At 46.6% G+C, this 21,274-nt stretch overlaps 1 protein-coding gene across 1 annotated transcript; it reads left to right on the top strand.

Moving 5' to 3' along the window:
- The first annotated feature begins 5,243 nt into the window (after window positions 1–5,243).
- Window positions 5,244–13,751, top strand: TMEM128 (transmembrane protein 128). Its single transcript, XM_080937364.1, has 5 exons — window positions 5,244–5,345; window positions 6,913–7,054; window positions 9,356–9,514; window positions 11,576–11,682; window positions 13,211–13,751. Exons 1-4 carry the CDS (start codon window positions 5,255–5,257, stop codon window positions 11,673–11,675), a joined length of 492 nt encoding a protein of 163 aa, XP_080793490.1. The 5' UTR covers window positions 5,244–5,254; the 3' UTR covers window positions 11,676–11,682; window positions 13,211–13,751.
- The last annotated feature ends 7,523 nt before the right edge of the window (window positions 13,752–21,274 follow it).

The following is a 21,274-nucleotide window of genomic DNA, read 5'->3' as shown; positions in this document are numbered from 1 at the left end:
GACAAAGGGGGTGATTTATGTGTCCCTTGCAGGAGAAAGTGGGATGGTGCTACTCCAAAGGACACTTTCAAACTTATGAATCATTTAGTATTGGAATTGTCTGTTAATATGGTCTGGTAGCTGTCGGCAATTTTGACCTCTCAGAAAGCATGGCCCTCTCTGCATCACCCTTATCCAGGTAGCTACTTCCGGTGAGCAAAGCCGTAAGAAGTGAAGCCCGGGGTGAGATGCGCTGTACGAAGACAATCGAACTGAAAGGTTAAAACAAACCAGAAAAGTAGATCAGAGACTCAAAAATATCCCCCATAAAAATAAGAAAGGAGAATATGCTCCCTAAAGAGGCCACACATGTGTGCATAAACAAGTAACATGTGACAAATATTCAGATGAAGAAAAGCATATTAAAAAATCCCAATCTCCCCTAACTATCTAATGAGAAACACTTAACAAATTGATCAAGTTCATTGTTGGTGGAAATGCCGACGGCAGATGGTTTTGACTTCCCCCTGCTGGTGGCAATGTAAAGTCGCCCCCTTTTATTGATATTAGTTAGAAAATACTGCATGATGTTAATATTTGATCTTGCTATGCCATGGTAAAACTATGTTGTTGTGGACATAGCCAGACATATATGTGAAGAGCTACATATTTCCTTTTTTTATGAATGAGGGCATTTTTTTTCATCAAGTCTCTTCTTAAAATGAAAGGCTTTAAAATGGTACATATTGATACTTATTTGGTGCCTTCCAGGTGACGGGCACTTCACTAAGAGCTGTGCATGTAATAGTTTTCCCGGAGGTTCTCATGGGCTACTTGCTGATTTATAGGGCAGCTGCAGGGCACAAAGGAAAAAAGAGGTCTATACCAGTCTGGCCACAGGGTTCTAGGATCAGGAAACCCTTTACTGTACAGAATAGATGACAGAAACCTAACCGAAGGCATTTTATTTTGGCTGGTGGTTGCAGTTCATCCTAACAGGGACCTCGTGGTGAAGTTCCTAGCAGTGAGATTAAGCAGCAGGGTTCCTAACGGCAGGGTGGCAAAAAGAAGCAGGAAACTGGACGAGACTTAAAGCAGGGCAAGGCCATGATCCTCAAAGGTTCTTCCCAGTGGTACACATTCATTAGTTCCACCTCTCACTACTGAGGTTGTAAACCCTTCCTAGCATTATCATCCTGGGGACCAAGTGTTCAGATTCATGAGCCTTTTGGGGGAACACTTTATATCCAAATCATATTACTCAAAACAGCATTGGTGTTGGGGAGCTGATTCGGTTGGTGGAGAGCTTTGCTTACAAGCCTGAGGCCCTGAGTTTGATCCCCAGAACCCACAAGGAAGTGGCAGGCATAGTGTTACGTGGCTATAGTCCCAGCACTGGGGAAAGGGACTCAAGGTGATCTCTCGGATTCACTGTCCAGCTAGCCTAGACTACTTGGTGAGTTCCAGGCCAATGACAGACCCTGTTTTTAAAAAGTGGCAGTGTTCTTAAGGATGGCACATGAAGTTTTCCTCTGCCTCCATCTGTACCTGTAAACAGATGTGCACCCACCAACATATAAAGACATGCGTATACATACATTCATAAATTTAACACATGCGTGTTGCGGGGAGGGGGGGTTAAGAAAAATGTATAAATTCTTTGCGAAGGATAATGACAGCCACACGTAATACAATAAGGCCACACCTCCTAATGCTTTTAATCCTTCCCAAATAGTGCCACTCCTTGGTGACTAAGCATTCAAATTCATGAGTCTATAGGGGCCGTTCTCATTCAGACCTTCACAACTAGTAATGATGACCAGTAAGGCCACCAGCTCCAGAGCTCGCCTTGAGAGATTTGGTTTTAGTTATGTGTTTGTAGGGGTGGGATGGGGGCACGGTTGTTGTTCACACGCGTGCAGGTACCTGTGGAGGCCAGGGGCATTAGATCCCTTGGAGTTTGAGTTACAGATGATTGATAGTGGGCTGCCTGGCACTGGGAACAAAATTTGGGTCTCCTTCAAGAATAGCAAGTGTTCTTAACCACTGAACTATCTCCATAGTCTCTGGGGTTCACATTATAAACATGGCTACCTAGGGCTCAGGAGGATGCATGAATGGGAACCGTGCTCTCAGCCTTTAAAAGCTTCCTTTCTAGATGGGCCCACTCCACATTGTTTCCACTCCACATTGACCTCACAGGCCACCATCCCAAAGCAACATAGAAGATCTGCTCAAGAGCTCAGCATCAGTTCCAGGGACAGAGAGGCCTGGTCTGGGTCATGTTCCTCTGAGACAAGGCAAGCTCCTGAAAGCAATCGGGACCACAGCAGAAAGGGAGAAAGAGAGTTGTCTGGGAGTAGGTTACTGAGTCCCAGATATTTGCTCTATATTTGCCAGACAATGAGAACATGGCTGCCTTCACTCCAGTCCAACTGAGAATTTTGATAAGTGGAGAATGACGATCAAGCTTAATAATTGGAAAGGATGACACAAACAGTGAGGACCCAAGGACAAGAAAATCGATGAATGATCGCTCAAGTGGATCAAGGCTGGCAATATAGTTCAGTGGTTAGAACACTTCTCTGGTGAATGCACAACCATTTGACTCTCAGCAGCATGTATGCAAAGACACACACAAACACACACACATACACAGAAAGGGAGAGACAAAGATAGAGACAGAGAGAAAGGGAGAGAGACAGAGATGGGGGAAGGGCACAAAAAGTACGTGCCCAATGTCAGATCTTGTAGGCTGGCAAGTCTAGAGAATGGCAGGTACCACTGTCTGATGCATAGGTCACAAAAGGCATGGAGTGATGCTATCGGAATGGAGTTATCATTCTTTGAGTATTTGCAACTTCACGGATGAATAGATTAGTATTTACCACTTGCCCAAGAACCCACAGACATGGAGCGGGATTCAATAGTGTTTAAACATGTGGACTTAACTAGACAGCCAACGGGGCAAAGCTCACAATCAAGTTCATTTTCTCCCACAGGTAATCAGCATTGAAAATGAAAATTTCTTTGTTGGTTGTAGCCTGTATTGCATGGCTATAATTAAGGTGTCACACTGAATACACCGAAGAGCCAAGGAGATGGGCCTCAGCACAGAAGATGTCATTAAATACTGGATTGGTTCCAATCAGCTTTTAAGTATCACCAATATGGTGTAAAGGCAGTACTGTTAAAAACACCAGGGGAAATACCTGGAAGGTTTTCAGATCTAAATACAAAGTGTTCGGAAACACCACAGGGGAAACTTGACCAGACCCAAATATACCACATATGGAAACTCCAGAATGGCTATGACTCTCTTGGGAATATCCAGTTTCAAGGAGACCCAGCAGTGAACCTTCTTAGTTGATGGGACAAACTGACTTTTCTGTTAACAAGACTTTCTAACCTTGTACAGGGGGAAAGGGGGCAGAGCAAAAAAGAGCTAACTCTGGTTCTTTAGGATCCTGGGAAGAAAAGGAAACCAGGAAAAGGGAGTTATTGTTTAGAAAGGCCATCCGATCTGCTAAGCCGTTACTCTTTGCCTCAAAGGATGCAGAAAGGCTAAAGTAACAACAGAAACAAATCCACAGAAACTTGACCCCTTTCTGGGCTATTTCTTCATCAGCCCCCCACACCATATGGAAGAGTACTCAGATTTTCTTGCTAGGATGTGATGCTGTAGTCAGCCTACCTCTCTGCCTTCCTCATACCCCCCCACCCCCCACAGAACACACCTCCTTTCTTCCACACTCTCCAAATCCCACATGCAGATTTTTATTATGGCACTATATTGACATCACCTCTGCCATTACATTCCTACCTCGTTCTCAACACTGACTGTAAGTAAGCTGGTCAGAAAACGTTGCTTGGATTAATGAAACACTTCTGGACATTTCTAGTAGCACTGTGCTATCTTCTATATCTCGGGTCAGTTTTGGACTAGGGGCACTTCAAGAGCAAGGTCAGTTCTTATTCATCTTGTCTCCATAGCCAGTTCTGAGTAAACAGCAGGTGCAATGGCCGCTTGACTGGTTAAGCACAAGCTTTCTCAGCTCATGACTCACTGGGGAAAGAGTAGGAGAATAAACAATAGGATTCCTGAGGGAGGAAAAAGTCAGTCGGGATCCAGTGAAATGCAGATGCTGGGTATTGGGTGGTGGGAGCAATTGGCTAGAAAAGCAGGCTGGTTCCCATAGTCCAGATAGGGCCTTTTTTTTTTTTTTTTTTTTTTTTTTTTTTTTTTTTCACAAGCTGAGAGAAGAGGGCTCCAGCATCCCTAAACCAGTGGTCTTCCCTTAATTCCAACAAATCATACATAGAGGTGGATACAATGTCTACTGGGCAGAAAAGCAAATAGTCTTATGTTTCCTTCTTGCGCAAAGCCAGCCATGCAACTTGTCAGATTGCCAGGAACAAAATGAACAGAACAGCAAAGTAGTGATCACAGAAAACAAAAACAAACAAACAAACAAAAAAACCTTATTTGCACCAAATGGGGAAAAAAGAGAATTGCTTCTAAAATGATTTCCCAGAAACTGGGGAAACCTGAAGTTTATTTGTAAGAGGAATGCAGACTCTGGAGGAAAAAAAAAAAAAAAAACCGGTGTCGCCACATCTGGGAGGGAGCATCCTGCAGAGTTAGTCTGATTGCATGCTCTTCCAAGCTATGAAAGTGGAATTGAGGATCTTGAGGCAGTTTCATCTGCCCGAGTTATACTTCCTTGAACAACCTTGAAGGTGAGGGAAAACACCTCATCACTGAGGCTCAGAATACTGAATGCGAACCCTGTCACTTCTTTCAGGTAAACTGACGAGAGAGGGAGGGGTGTGTGTGCGCGGGGGCTGGGGCAGGTTGCGTCTCCCTGATCTGGCGGTTCTTTGCTCTTCCTGGGACTGTCTACAACTCATCCCAGACTAGCGGGGCAACACAGTGCGAGAGTAGCAGGGAGACTGGGGTTTGGAAGTTCAGGCTTGGACAGACGTTTATGCTGGAAGCTGGATGTTCTCAGGGTCGCGCAGCCAGAGGCAAGGCCAATCTTGGTCGTTTAAGGCTTTCATAGATAGAAATAACCCAGGGACTCGCTGCTCCTGAGACTGGAGAGATCAGTATTTTAAAGTTCAAATCCTTCTTGGTGATTTAGCGCGGATTCTTCGCCCACTAAAAACGGCCAAGGTAATAGGGTTTTAATCCGAGCGTCCGGAGGCTCCGCCCTTGGACCTGGCGTCGGAAGTGCTGCGCGCGGTCACTTCCGGCGCACTAAAGGGCCCCAAGATGGACGCTCCGTGGGCTCGGGAACAGCTACGGCGGCGTTACCTGTTTCCTCCCGAAGTGGAGCTGGACTGCGAGGACCAGGCCAAGCCAGGTGAGGCTCCCCGGGTCCCAGGGCTTACCAAGCGGGGCCGCCAGTCGGTGTCCAGGGTCCTGACAGGTCTTGCAACCCTAGCATCCTCCCCTGAGCTGCATTTCCGCATTCCGTGGTGCGCGGACTTAATACGAGCTTGGAGACACCCTTTAAAACGAAAACTAACCTATCTTTCTTAGCCTTAAGAATTAACCCAAGAGCCGATACAAAGATGTATGCCGAGTTTTCACTTCAGCCCTGCCTGTAATACGGTACGGATAGATAATATACCTAGCTGCCTGTCAGCAGGAAGCTAGCAAAATAAGTTTGGATTAGATTTATCTCTGCCCTACCGGGGCAGATACATCAGATAGACTTTTCTGTATCCCCATGGGTAGTTTTCAGAAGAGATCTCAGAATAACGTGCCACCATTTGGGTACAAACTACAGTACATTATGTGTTTTTCTTATTCTGTAGATGCACAGAATAAGAAAATTCCATAGGAACTGATAATGTTGGTTGCCTATAGGCTGGAGAACGGCAAGGATAAGAACCCGTTTATTTTAGAGCTATTTGATCTGGATGTTGTAAAGCATTTGTTTGTTAGCATTTTAAAATAAACACCAGCAACATTGTGCCAAGTCATGACAATGTATGCCTTTTCCGGAGACTCTGATGGCCATCCGACCTCACTTGGAGACCAGTAGTCCTCACGTGACAGCACAGAGGGCATGTCAGAATCCCTTCATTTTGTTTGCAGGGAGAGCAATGGGCCTATCTAGCCCGTGTTCCAGGGCTAGAGCTATGGTGTGCCATTCCATGTTGGAGCTACCCCAAAAGCTGGTGTCTGTTTAAAATATCTTGGTGTACATTTTATTGTATTTGGCATTTTCTTTTTATTAGTATTTGCAGGTGCATTAATTGGTACACATGCTTTTGGAGGTCAGAGATTGACATTGGGTATCTTCCTCTTTTAGTCTCCACATTTTCTTTGAGCCTAGGTGTCCCTTGGCCTCCGGATCCATCTGTCTCTGCCCCAGCATTGGAGCTACAGGCACACACTGCCATGTTCAGTTGTATATGGGTGTTGGGGATGAACTCAGGTTCTCGTGTTTGTGTAGCAAGCATGTTACCCTCAGAACCCTCTTGTTCACAAGCTTCTGGCATTTTACCTAGTTAACACGACTGATGACTTTCCTAGAGGAAATGTGAAATAAGTTATCATAATTCTGGATGCCATTGCTGTATCTTGAATATTATGGTGGTTTAAATGTGATTCCACGATTTTGCAGGAATAACTAGTATATTGAGCATATTTTCTAGTGAGCACCTATTAACTCTTTCAGCAAACTACTTGTTATTCATTTGGCTGGTTCTTGGTATAAAACTCAAGGCTTCATGCATTCCGAAGATGTGTTCTACCATGGGCTACTTCTCTACCCATACACATAAACTTATCCTGATGGTCTGACAGGAGTTAGCAATGTCATGGGTGGGATTCTAGTTACTGGAAAGCTCTAGGAGATGACTTTATTTGGTGTGAAAAACTGGGCAAGTTCATAATTCAAAATATCCCCTGTTTTATAGAAACACCCACAGCTGTTGAGAAAAAGGAGAGACCTCTTCCAAGACTTAACATTCATTCTGGATTCTGGATTTTGGCATCCATTGTTGTGACCTATTATGTTGATTTCTTTAAAACCTTTAAAGAAAATTTTCACACCAATAGGTAAGAAAATCTTGTTTTGGTGTAGTGACTTGTGCTCTTTTTTTTTTTTTTTTTTTTTTAAAGATTTATTTATTTCCTGTGAGTACACTGTAGCTGTCTTCAGACACACCAGAAGAGGGCATCAGATCTCATTACAGATGGTTGTGAGCCACCATGTGGTTGCTGGGAATTGAACTCAGGACCTCTGGAAGAGCAGTCAGTGCTCTTAACAGCTGAGCCATCTCTCCAGCCCATGATGCATGCTTTTAATCCCAGCACTTGGGAGGCAGAGGCAGGTGGATCTCTTGAGTTCAAAGCCAGCCTAATCTAAACATTGAGTTCCAGGGCAGTCAGGGTTACATTAGTGAGACTATCTCAAATAAGGAAAAGAAGAAAGAAAAGAACAACAAACCTTGTTGCTTCATGGTGGAGATGGGGATCCCTGGGTTAATTGACCAGTTAATCTGGCTGAGTCAGTGAGCTCCTTGTCTGTGAGAGACCCTGTCTTAAAAACAAGGTGGAGAATGACCAAGAATGACACCCAGGTTGACCTCTGGCACTGTTAGTCTCTATCAGACATGATGATGAATCAACTACTGATGATACAGAAAAAAGCAAGACACTTTAGCCAAAAGGTGCAGCAGCTCTTTACATATAAGCCTAGTAAGTGTCAGGGGTACAGTGTATGTGAGATATTAATTATCTCCTTCCTATCTTATGTGGTCCTCTCATGATCCCTCCCATTACCCTTTATACACACTGTTAGCTATTTGGTGTGCTGATTCTAGTAGTCATTTTACTGTGTTGCATTCAGTAGATTATGCCATTGTACCTTGAACGTATGCAATCTAAAATTGTTACTTGCACCTCCAGAAGACTGGAGAAAAAAGGGCTGAGAAGCAGAGGAGGAGCAGGAACTGTATCCTGAGAAAGGTGTGTTTCAGAGTAGTTAGGGCAGAGTAGTTATGAAGGGGGTGATTAGAGGGTGTGACTGAGAGTTAGCTGCCTTGCAGGTCAGTGGGAGGAGTCAGGAGCTTAGGTCTGAGTCCTAGGGTCAAGTAGCCCTTCATACCCAAGGGCAGATCCTGGCTTCTCTCATTCCAGGGGTTGACCATGGAGCAGAAATTAAGCATCATGTGTGAATAATGTAGAGGCTATCAGGTATCAGAAAAGGGGGAGACATAGGTGATATCTGAGCTGGCACATGAGGACTGTGTTTCGTACCAAGAACAGTGACTAGACATAACAGTAGAGCAATAAAAGATGCAGACAGGAATTTGGTCTTGCTGAGTCATGGGAAATACAGTCCTCAAAGTCTTCAGGTAGAACCGTGCAAGACATGAAGTAGTTCATTTAAATCCCAAGAAAGAGACTGCTTGATCTTTCATGAGGAAGCAGTTTTTTAAAAATACCACCCCACCCCTGTTTTTCCCTCTGTTTGATCTTTGGTAGGATGTGACTTGTCTAAGTGAGCTTTAGATGGAGAACTGGAACCAAGCACCTTGAGCGTCTGAAGGAGGCAGACTCTGCTCACTTTCTAGGCTTTTGTTTCCATACTCACACGGGCCACACTGACAAAGTGGAAGTTTGTGGTCTGGAACCAAGGAACGTCTGTGTGTGGGATTTAGTATCAACAAAAGGTGTTTGCACGCACTTCCCAAACCCATGCTCTTCCCTCAGCCCCATCACTGACAAAACTGACAACTGGTTCTGATCAGCCGGCAAACTTGCATCTCTGCTGGTTTAGAATCTGCCAGGAGAGAGCAAAGCACCTGAAATGCCACGTCACCAGCTGCTTTTATGTGAACTCTTAACTTGGGTGGAGTTCAGGATGGGTCTGGCATGGCAGCCAGGAGGCTTCTGATTTCAGCAGCTTACTTTCTGCTGTAGCAGGCTCATTACCAGGTCTCGTGGTGCCTGCTTGGCAGGAGATAGGCAGGATACCAGAAGGGTCTGGGAGTGTTGCTTGGTGAGGCCATGCTGGGAAGGTAGACTTTTCAGGGCTTTAGGTGTGTCCCCTTTCATTAGGCTTTTCTAGGACATTAATGTGAGAGAAGTAGCCATTAGAAATGAACCCACACAGGTGATGTATTGGATCAAACACAGCACGGTGTGAGGGTGGGGGGGGACAGACCATGTACTCTCTATGGGCAGAGGCAGTGTAAACATTAGACACTAGGCCGGGGCTGTGGGGATGAGAGAGAAATTTGAAAGCACAGCCCTGGCCTCAACATGGTGTGTTCCCCATGACCCCCTACCAAGCCAAGGCTTCTGCAGTCTATACTCTGACCAGTGACACTTTCTTCCTCTTTGTCTCCACAGTTGGTTCCTCTTTGGCGGAGCCTTATTGTTTATCAGCCTGTCAATTGCATTTTACTGCATAGTCTATCTGGAGTGGTATCGTGGGATTGAAGAATATGATGTCAAGTACCCAACGCTGGTGCCCATCACAACCGCAACTTTCATTGCGGCAGGGATTTGGTGAGTGGATGTTGGGATGTTGGATGCGAATGAAAAGCAATCGCTTTGTGTTCAGGTAATGATGAATGTGACCCAGAACCTAAATCAAGCAGCGTGGTACACCAGGGAAAAGGGGCTCCCAGGTACTCTGTTCTTTCTTAACCTCAGTTATAGAGTTAATAATGAGTTATCTCAGATGGAGAAGGTGATATCTGCACATATTGTTTTGTTTTGTTCATTAAGTGTCTTTCATTGTGATGGACAAGACAAAAGGAGAACCAAGTGCAGCTGAGTGAACTAAGCCTTAGGTTGGGGAGGCGTGGAACTGCAGTTCTGGTGATTCCCTCCTGACCCTGCCCTTCCTGCCACCTGCAAACGCTGCCCCATCTCTGTCGCCATGTCTGTGCATCCCATAAACACTGTCCTGTTTGTCTGTGTCTTGAACACAGACTTTAGAGAAGTTGGTTGTGCAGTCACCGGTCTTTACTATCCATCTGTATGGACGCAGTGTGTGCTATCATTGCCAGTTGTCCCCCCCCCCACGGTGTAACTGAATCCTAGTGTACCTGTCCCACTGTTTATGGCTGCTGCTGTTTGGAAGGATGCCGTTAAGAACTCCCTGCCCTCTGCTGGGCTGATACGTGTGTACATATACCCAGAAAGGCGAGGTCTGTGCACCCAAGTGTCCATTCCCCCAGCCTCATTACAGAGCATCAGGCTCTTCCTAAGTGGTTGAGCTATCTCACCAGCCGCTGTCCCCCAAAGTGAATGTCTTCTGTGTTAAGCGTGTGCGGTCCTTTTTTTCTCCGTTACTTTCTAAATTGTGTAGTGGTAGCGCCTTGGGCAGGAGTTTGCAGTATGGCACTGTAAGGATCCTAGGGAGGTGGCATAATGACGTGGGGAAGGGTGCAGGTGATCTGTGGGTGCAGTGCTCCCCGTCAGCATTTGGAGTCTTAGTATCTCTGCAAGATTTTGGAGCTGGTGATCCCCAGGTAGGAAGGGGGCCTGTGCTGTGTTTCTAGTGTCTAGGGGCACGGTGCAGCTTGTACCACAGTGCTCTTCCACAGTGGAAGTGGCTGAGCCTCTTAAAGGTCACATGTCTTCCACAGTGTGCACATGCCAGGACTGTCCAACCCACGCCCTGCTGCCAGGCTGAATCCACCTTTGTAAATTCACATGCGCTCTTAGAAAAATGGAAGAAAAGAAAACATGTGCTCACTGAAGAGAAACACAATAGCAAAATATGTTGTTTAAAAAAATAAAATTGTAAATAACGAAAAGTGTAGAGTAAATCAAACCTCTGCTCTTAGGGATTTTGTTTGTTTGTTCGTTTGTTTTTGGTTTTTAGTGGAAACCAGATTCTGCTTTTTGGGAAAATCTTTAATACTTTATGTATATTCCCCTTAAACTCCCAGTTTCAGCTGTAGCTGGACACTTGCCGCTGTGAGGTCAGTATTCCATGGCAGGGTAGACCAAGGATGCTGGTTTACATTGCCCTCTGTAGCAGGGACATCCCAAGAAGCATCCAATTAGTTTTAGGCTTACGGCTCACGGCTGTTTGACATCCAGGGTTACATATTAAACCCATAGCTGTTTGGAGAGCTTATTACATTTTTTATGGCTTCCTTGATAGCTGGCTGCCTCTTTCAGTTGAGTCACTGAAGCGCGATTGCTTTTAGGAAGTGTTTTATTTGGTCTGGTGGCAGGAATACTGTCTTTTGCAGTGAAGGCTGTATAGTATCGTATAGGCTGTATAGGCTGTATAGTATCGTACAGCATTGCTTTTCCCTGCTATCTCAAGAGCGCTTTGCCTTTTTCCTGTGATAATGCCTGAGACGAAAAGGCAGTCTGCAGCCATTTGAGTTTGTGGTGCATCCCACATGCTAACGACGAGAGTCCGTGTCACCCCAGGTCACCGTGCAGCTTTTGTCAGCATAGGTAGAAATCTCCTTCCTGTGCTGGGTCTAAAGACCTGCCTGGGTGGGCGATCTCAAGCCGAGCTCCCTCTCCAGACTCAGGAGTGCAGCGTACTGATGTCACCACACTTGCCATTGTCAGCTGTTTGGTTTTGGTTCCTTTCAGCTTCAACCTGGCTCTGTGGAATGTGTGGTCATTTTTCACTCCCTTGCTGCTGTTCACCCAGTTTATGGGGGTCGTGATGTTCATCTCACTCCTCGGATAAGCTCCAGGTAAGATGCTTGTTTTAACAGTGAGCTATGAGAAAACCTTGCAACCGCGCCCTGAGAGTCCCTGACAGACTGCCTGGGGATCACTTCCTGCGGCGTTTGTGCTGAAGCTGCAAGGACTGAGGCCACCTTCCCAAGGTGTAGTTTTAAGTGCTCGATTTTCAGAGACAGCATCATGCCCTTCAAAGAACTCATAAAGACAGTATGTGTGTCTTCATGTAGATAAGTTCACGTGAGGCCATTTTATATTGTGTGCATGGCTGTTGGCCGGATGGCTCTTAGAAGCAGTATGGGAATAATGGGATCTTGCCCAACTGGGGACAAATTCTGCCATTTTCTGTATACACTGGATGAAGGTACATTAGCCCTTTTAAAAAATTTTTTTCCAGGGGCTGAAGAGATGGTTTACTGGTGAAGACCACTGGTTCTTCTTGCGGAGGACCTATATTAGATCCCTAGCATCTGCATTGCGCTCACATAGGACCAGGAGATTTAACGGCTTGGCCTCCACAGATGTCAGGCACACATGTGCTGTAAATACGTACACACAGGCAAGACACTCAGGTGCATAAAATAAAAATAAATCTTACAAAATTCTGCCCTTTTTATACTATGTAGAGAATTTATGTGTCCCTGTAGACCAGCCCCTGCCCAGGTTGGGAGTATTGATAAACATTTATTAAATAAGTGTACAGAGTATTAAGAATGGTCATGCTGTGATTAGGGTAAAAAAGACAATATGGTTTCTACCCCCATGCCACATACATCTGACTTGGAGAAAATCAACTTGACATTGCAGACAGAGGAAGTGAGACTCAGAAGTAATGGGTGGGTCTCAGGACCAGGGTGCTCCCGCTGACGGAGCGCGTACACCCTGCGGCCCTTGGGAGTGTGTTGTGGAGGTAACTGTGATCCTGCTGTTGCTAGTCAGAGGCCATTTGCTGGCCATCACCACGCTCACACAAACATTGCGCTGTGTCCAGAGTCTGATGAGACCTATGGACCCCTTGTTCCTGTGCGTGTCCCTTTAGAGTCCCTGTATCATCCTATGCCCACAGCTTTGGCAGACCCTGATTCCCACCTTTCTCTCCCCCCACCCCCTTTCCCGGTGGCTGGAGATCTTGGCCTCTGACTGTTTGGCTGTTTCTAGGTGTTTGGGTGCTCTGGACTTCATGTGCCTGGTGTGTGGTTGGTGGTGAGAGCAGCAGGAACCATGCAGGTCGTCCTTCTTTCTTAGATAATGTTTGTGTGCATGAGTGTTTGCTTGTCTATATGCTTGTTTGTGTCTGTATGGATCTCATGTTTCTCTGGTACCCACAGAGGCCAGAAGAAGGCATAGAATCCCTCAGAACTGGAGTTAAAGAGGTTGTGAGCGTTCGTGTGGGTGGAGGGAATTGAATCCTAGCCGTCTGCAAGAACAGCCAGTGCTCTTCACCGCTCCACCGTCTCTCTAGCTGCAATACTTTGTTTTTAATGGGAGTTCATGAGCTTAAGATGTTTCACTTGACACATAAATGCTGTTCTCTTCCAGACCTAAGACATGACCATTTAAAGTGAGCAAAGCGTCCAGCTTGTCCGCTGACAGGAAGGAGAAGCTCAGTGTGCACTAGTGTCTCCGAAGTGAGTTGTTTCTGTGGAAAAATTGTGACTTCCTAGATCTGCTGTCAAAATGGGAATAAATGATCTTTCTCTTGGGTGTTCAAAACAAGTGACTGATTTTCAGCAGTTAGTGTTAGACAGAACTAGCGAGTGTTAATCTGTGATTTTGGAGACAGTGGTGGCTCCTCACAGGAGCACAGTGCCCACAGTCATACAGAGTCTGCCCACTCTACTTGAAGGCTGGCTGCCCTTGTATAGGTGACTGGACATAAGCATGACAGAATCGTGTTGTCACTGTTAGTAGTCACCGGATAGCTCGTATTTGTCACAGCTTTTTAGGTAAGAGGACCAAACAGAAGCATCTTATGGTTTCCTGTTACTCTGGATTTTACCATTATGTAAGTTATTGAATTTTTAACACTTTTCAACTTATGTTCTTTTAATAATGTTTAAGTATATATAATTTTTTTCTGTAACATCAATAAAATATTTTTATAACTTTCTTGTGCATTTTGTTAATACAAATTTGGGGCTAGCTTCTGTTTTTAGCTAAATGACAGTTTTCACTTTTAGCTTATCTAGAAATAACGTAGCCTCTTTTTAGAGTAGGTTACCCTGTTCTTAAGAGGCTCAGCAGCAACTGGTGTTTCCGCTCTAGGCTCCCATGATGCCTGTCATAAGCATTGTGACACAGATGCTTGTGGATGTGTTTCCTGGGAAGTGATTGACAGAGTCACCACTGGATTTGGGCACACAATCCCCAGCACACACTTAACTGAAGGACTGCCAATTTCTAAACCGTAAACTGAGAATAATGCGTGTCTTTGGGGCTAGAGAAATAGGAATACTGTTTGTAAGACACCATTCTACCTTTGTAGTGAACATGGGTTCTGATACTCACTCACATAAACTGTCCTGGTTTGAACTTTTAAAAATTAATCTATGTTTTAAAACCCAGGTGGCCAAGGGACAAATACTGTGGCCAACTAGGATGGTTGGCAGAAAACTCTGTTTCTTAGGAACGATTTAATACTTTCATGTGAGCCAGGCCTGGTGGCACTACCTGAAGCTACTGAGGAAGCTGACGTGAGCGAATCTCAAGTGTTCAAGACCAGCCTGGACAACTTAGAGAGTCCCTGTCTCAGAAAGCAGAAAGACTGGCCTCCAGAGTATTTGCCTGGCTTGCGTGAAGCCTCCATTTCAAATTCTAGTGTATTAAATAGGCAAATATACAAATACACACACACACAGGATCATGCCTGGTACTTGTCATGTTAAACTCCCATGCATTTCTGGGGCTTTAAAAATGTACATTTTACTTGTAATGATGCCGTGTGTGTGTGTGTGTGTGTGTGTGTGTGTGTGTGTGTGTGTGTGTGTGTGTGTGTTGAGGGGTTATGTATAGATGCTCACAGAGAATAGAGTCTTGAATCCTCTGGAACTATAGTTTCAGGCATTTATGAACTGCTCTATGTGGGAGCTGGGACCTAAACTCTGGTATGCTACGAGATTAGAATATACTCTTAAATGATGGGCAATCCCTCCAGCCCCCAACCATTTTTTAAATTTATTTATTGAAATGACTAAAGAAAGGAGTGATAAAGCATCTCATCACATCTAAGCAAGCCAAGGGGCAGGGTACCCCCTTGTGAGTGAAGAATGTTGAAATTAACAGTTGTAAGTTCTAGTCACCAAGGCGATGACTGTGACAGAATCTAGCTTTCCTCTGACTGATGGTCTGAAGACCAAGTTGGCATTGCTACTGCCACTCAGCTCTGTTGCAGGGCCGGTTGTCTTGCTTGAAGGGCCCCTGGGTGGTTCTAGCGAGCAGATTGGGTAGAGACAGCCAGGGCGCTAGGATGTGTAGGAACATATCCAGATAATAATGTCAACCAGTTGGCAAGGATGGAAACCAGATGAGGACTTCCCCAAGTCTTCTAGGACCTGGCTCGGGAGTCATTGGTTTTTCTAAGAAACCTGAAGCAAGCTTTAATGTTCCTGACTGAATCTTCTTTATACGGAAGGAAAAAAGTCTTGTGTGGCTAGAGAGAAGCACTTGCTGTGCAGATGTGAGGGCTAGAGTTTGGATTAACCAGAGCCTACACAAGAGCCAGAGGCAGGTGGAAGCCTACCTGTGGTCCCAGTGCTCTGGAGTCCAACAGAATCCCTGGAACAAGCTGGTTAGCCAGACTACCCTAAAAGGGAAGCTGTAGGTTCAGTAGAGAGACCTCTGCCTTAACATATAAGGCATAGTAGAAGACCTCCATGTTAACCTCAACTCTTTATACACACATATGCTACAAATACACAAACGCTACACATATGTGCACACACATGTATACTACACACTGTGCACTCCCCAAAATAAAAGAAGCCTGGATCTCCTTAAGTAGATCTTGTTAAGGGAGGCAAGCAGGATCAGTTGGGGGAGGAGCTGGGGACTGGGCTTCTGTGGCTATGGCTAGGGTAAATGGTCTTGAAAGTTTGGTTCTGTAGGCCAGGCTGGCCTCAAACTCCAAGATTTACCAGCATCTGCCTCCACCTCCGGAATGCTGGGATTTAAGGCAAGCACCACAACTACCTGGCCAGATGACTCAGCAGTTAAGAACACTAGCTACCTTTCCAAAGGACCCAGGTTCAATTCTCAGCACTTACATGGTGGCTTACAACTGTCTACAACTCCAGTTCAAGGAGGTCTGACACCCTCACACGGGCATACATGCAGGCAAGGACCCCAATGCACATAAATAAATGGATAAATTTTATTTAAAAAGAAACAGGAAAGCAAGTTCGGCAGTGCTGGAGATGGGCCTACAGCCTCACTTGTGCTAGCGAGTACCCCAGCTGGAGCTGCATTGCCTGCCGTTTTTACAATTTTTTTTTTTTTATTTATTTACAATTTCTTGGAGTCTGATAGCTCAGCATTCCTTGAAGTGGAAAAAGTTAAATATACTAGTCAATTGTCTCCAGATGCTTTAGAACTGAGATTGTAGTCTGTTGTTCACACAAGGAAAGTGGCATTAGAGTACAGAGCTATCCTAGGTCAGGGAAGGGTGAAAAGGTGGGAGAGTCCAAGAGTAGAGACTGTTCCCAAAGGGACATGAATTCACCAAAGGCTTGCAGGTCTGCGGCTGAGGAACACTCTCCTCTGTACCAGTGGAGTGTGACTCACTTCCAAACAATCTGAGCCTTCAGGATAGCTATAGTTTTCCTTTCTTCCCTCATTCAGTAGTTTTGAAACTTGTATAACCCAGGCCAACCTTGAACTTGCTACAGGCTGGCTTTTAAACTTCCCACCTCAGCCTGCTTCCTTCCTTCTTTCTTTCTTTTTTTAAAGACTTGCTTATATATTTATGAGTACACTGTAACTGTCTTCAGACACACCAGAAGAGGGCATCAGATCCCATTACAGATGGCTGTGAGCCACCATGTAGTTGCTGGGAATTGAACTCAGGACCTCTGGAAGAACAGTCAGTGCTCTTAACGACTGAGCCATCTCTCAGCTTTCTTCATGCAGGGATCACAGGCCTTTGCCTCCATGGCCAGTTCAAAAGTCTTCACATCCTTTACTTGGAGTGTAGTTTCTCATGGCATTGAGGGAGACATTCTTGAGAGCATGCGAATATAAGATTTCCCATGTACAGATAAACATCGCGCTAAACTTTCTCATGCTTCTTCAGTGAGGCCTATTTCTTTGATTCCCCTATACTGCAAAGCCACCAGAGAATTTCCTATTTATTGTCTATCTCCATTGCTCTTTTGAGAAGAAATTACAGGGGGTGGTGATAAGTACCATCTCAGCTACGGGGGAGGCTGAAGCAGGAAGAGTTTGAGGCCAGTCTGGACTGCATAGGAGATCCTGTCTCGACTCTTTAAAAAGCGCTGGGGACATAACTCAGTGACAGAGTGCCCAGCATGTATAAAACCCTGAGCTCGAGCCACAGAACCTTGAGAGTAGAACAGAAATCTCATTATGGGAGGTGAAGTGCAGGGAATGAGTTCTTCATGTGTGTGTGTGAGACAAGTCACAAAGGATAGGAAATGCTTTGTCCTTCCCAGTTCATACCCCGGCAGTAATGAACAGACACGAGTCTAGCATGCTGTGAGCCAGATGTCCACAGCATCCTTCACTGCCTCCCAACGCTTGCACCGTTAGTCCTTTCCTTACACAGGGGTCACCGGAGAAAGCCTCCCAGGTCTCATCTGATCTTTGGACTCAGTCCCACGTTCCTCTGTATGTTCCGGGTGTCTATTGCTGCATAACAAACCACACCCTAATGTACGTGGCTTGAAACAACGGCCACCATTTATTCTGCTCAGGAATCTGAAATCCGAGCAGGAGTTGGCAGGGACACCTTGTTTCTACCTCACAGGAGCTGCGATTGGACAAGCCCCTTCCAAGATGCTTCATTGAAGTTGGCGGTGGGTGCGGGTTCATTCTTTGTTGACCTCTCCATGGGGCAGCTTGCATTTCCCAGATTCAAAGGGACGGGCTTGGCTTTCACCATCCTGAAATACATGTATGACCAGCTGACTTGCAGTTGGAGCCTACACGTCAGCATCCCGGTTCTGACTGGGAAACAGTGATACGGTGTCTCTGTAATCCACCAGCCTCAACTCCCAGCTGCTCTGACTTGGATATCACAGTCTAGCAAAGCCAAGGACACACGAGGTAGCTTTGGACATGGGACCAACAGGAGAATCACGGTGCAGATCTAAAGGGCTGTAGAGTAAAAGTGGCCTTTTACAGATAAGTTATTTTCCGTCAGACAACTTCCCCCCTATGTCTGAGAATTAAGTGACCACAGGACCACAGTTACCATTATGAACTGGATACTGTCTGATCTAGCCAATCACAGGTTGCACACGCACAGTGGTATCTGTTGTCAAGCAAGATGTGGCATGTAAGACACAGAACAAGTTGACCTGCAGGTAGTCCATTTCCCTTCCAGACTGACACCTGCCTCATGGTCTCAATTCTTTTATCCACATCTACAGTAATATGGCACTGTCTTGTCCCATGATAGGAGAAGCAGCTCAGGCCACGCTTCTGCATGGCAAGATGGTACCAACCTAAACTGGGCAACTACAGTCTTACAGTTCCACCTAGCACCGACCCCGATGGGCAGTAGTCTATAAAACCTCTTCCTGTGAGCAGAATGATTGACTGCTATGTCCTGTGGTCTGTCTTGTCTGAGTAAAGAACTGTAGAGAGCAGAAACCTGCCCAGAGCCATGCGTGGGTTCTGGGAGGCTCAGTGTTCAATGATGTGGAAAGGAAAACTATCTGAAGACCAAGATGTGGGAAAGAGGCTGAGGATGGATCTCCAAATGGATACTGTATAAAAACTTGCACCTCAAAACAACTATGGCCAGCAGCAATCGACAGTGTTGGGTGGTTTAGCAAATCGACACCCAGAAGGCTACAGTGAACCCAGCAGTAAGCAGCCCACTGGGCACCTTACTCTGGGGAACTGTTTGGGAGAGGTAGGGTTGTGTTGGGGCCTCTTATCATGGAGGGAATGAGGATTTTCCCTCCTGGGCTGGCCACACAGGACATCCCATCAGGCTGTTGCTGACATCCTCATCTGTTTACTTATGAGTGTCTCATTATCATGAGATCTCACACACATTAATGAAGGAGACCTGACCATGGGAGGGATTGGGAGCCGTAGCTCAGTCAGTAAAGTGCTTGCTTCATAAGGATGAAGACCTAAGCTCAATACTCAGAATATCCATTTTTTAAAAAGTCAGTATGATGGCATGCACTTCTACCCCCCCCCCCACACACACACACTCTGAGGAGGCAGAGACAAGTGAATCCCTGGGGCTCACTGGATAATCATCCTAGCCTGTGTGACAAGTTGAGGCGGAATAGGGAGCAGGAACCGCGCTGGATAAGTGACAGACATCTAAGGTTGTCTTCTGGCCTCTACACATAGGCATATGTGTGTACACTCCCATACACACCCACATGGCCATGGCATTAGCTCAGAGCCCATTTTAGTGTTTACTAAGAGGTCTCTTTAGAAAACGAAAAAGTAGCTACGTGTGGGTGAAGTTTCTCAGGCAGTCAGAAGGATTCTGTCTGAGTGGATTTCCTGCTTCCGATGCCTACCCCACCGCCGTGCATGGCGAGGTCGGGAAACTGTATGGAAGGCGCTCCATCATTGCAGAAGGAAAACAATCCCATTTTGACTTTGCCAGTGACCAGCTACTACGCCAGGACACTGGCTGGAAAAGGCATGCAGGAAAAGTGACAGGATGTTTTTGGGTTTTTTTTTTTTTTCTGAGATCCAGTCCCTTGGGAATTAAAGGCTTGTTGGAATCTGTAGTGACACAGGTTTGGAACTGCCTGGGATAACATTTGTGGGCTTTAGAAATGACAGTTATTTATTTAGTTATTTATTGAGTGTGCGCGTATCACTGTGGACCTAGGGAGGTCAGAGGAAACCTGTAGGAATTTGCCCTCTCCTTCGGCCATGTGGGGGCTGGGGCATCCAACTCAGCTTGTCAGGCTTGGTGTCAAGTGTCTCTACCTGGGGGAGGCATCCCTTGGTGTCTTTTCAGTCTTTCTTTGCCCACAATGGAAGCCCCTCTCTCCACAGGCTTCCGGCTTTCCACAGCTAGCTAGTCTAGGCAAGCGCAGACGCTGCCTCCTCCTGAGACCCTCTCAGCCTTCTTGGCAGGGGGCTTCCTGCGGTGCCGGTGTCTCCTGGAAGGGCTGGATTGCCTTAGAGTCGCTGGTTAGTTTCCCCAGGGCACCGAGCTGTCTGCTGTAGGATCTCATCTGACCATTGGTTTCCAGGCCTTACTGAGTCTTCAAGGCTGAGGGCAGAAAAAAGCTTAGTGTGGATTACTGAATTCATGAACAAATGAAATTAAAGATGAAGCCAAGGCAAGTCTCCAAAGTTCCTTGGGCCCAAGACTTCTTGCCCCCTTTCACCCCATCCCCCTAACCAGCTGTTGCCTGTCCGTGTGCAGGGTGTCTTGCAAATAAAAACCGTGGGTTTCCTTGTTAAAACACAAGTTGAAATCGGCTACAGCAGAGCGTTAAAACCAAGGCGTCTCGGCCCGTGCTCTGCCCCGCGTTGCCCTCTCCGAGCCCAATGTCCCGATTGCTCCCCATTGCCCTCTCGCACCACACTGATGGGCTCCAGGCTCTTCAGGTCACGGTCAACCACAGTAAGCTCTTTCGCAGAAATCCTCTGCGCTTCCTCTTGGCACCGGAGCGGAGCGCCTAGGGGACTGCCTCAGTGCAAAGCTTTGGAATGAAAGCAACTGGACTCTCGAGACTACGGGACCCTTACCCCCTCCCCCCGCCCCCGGAAGCATCTCCAGAAGGTGATACGGAGGGATGGTTCTTGTGTAGTGGTACCAATCAAGGTTATCGTCGAGGCTCTGCTCAGGTCCCCACACAGGCACCCACAAAGGGGAAATGGAGAGACCCCCAAAGATGCCTATTCTCCGCTTCTTACCCTGAGCCACTCACAGGCAGAGAGAAAAGCACCAGTAGATAGCCGCAGGGATTAGGACACACGGATGTGAAAGACCCGTGCACGCTCGGCCCCTGCGGGCCCATCCAAAAGTCTAGGGGTCTGGGACACAACCCTGGCGCAGCCACGCCCTCAGCAACCCTCTGATCTGGCTCCCACGTCTCCGTGTGTCCCCTGGTATCCCACCCCCTCCCTGCAAGCCCCAGAGACAGCGGGCGGCACCTGTTGCAGTACCGCGTTTCCGGGGAGCCGGGGTGGGGTAGGCGGGCTGGGCGCGGGGGTGGGGTGCGGGTGGCACAGACAAGGCAGAGGTGCAGCAGGTCTTGAGGCTCAGTGGCGTGGGCAACGGGCTGCAGGGACCTTGAGCCGGCATCAGGAACTCCGGGAGGGAGGCCAGCAGACCTAACTGAGGGCAGGGAGTGCTGGAGGAGAGCAGGATCTGAGGGCATTCTCGAGCCGGGCTGGTGCCCAGAGGGCGTGGGGGAAAGGACAGAAGCCAGA

The sequence above is a fragment of the Micromys minutus genome (assembly GCF_963924665.1).
Source record: "Micromys minutus genome assembly, chromosome: 1".
Lineage (NCBI taxonomy): Eukaryota > Metazoa > Chordata > Mammalia > Rodentia > Muridae > Micromys > Micromys minutus.
Note: the sequence above shows the minus strand (reverse complement) of the source record. Positions and strands in the feature narration are given on the sequence as shown.

Bases quoted from the DNA above. Each gene is read 5' to 3' on its own strand.
- TMEM128 (XM_080937364.1), top strand. From the start codon at position 5,255: ATGGACGCTCCGTGGGCTCGGGAACAGCTACGGCGGCGTTACCTGTTT. The intron at 5,346-6,912 runs GTGAGGCTCCCC...CCTGTTTTATAG, and splicing joins CGAGGACCAGGCCAAGCCAG to AAACACCCACAGCTGTTGAG. The intron at 7,055-9,355 runs GTAAGAAAATCT...TTGTCTCCACAG, and splicing joins GAAAATTTTCACACCAATAG to TTGGTTCCTCTTTGGCGGAG.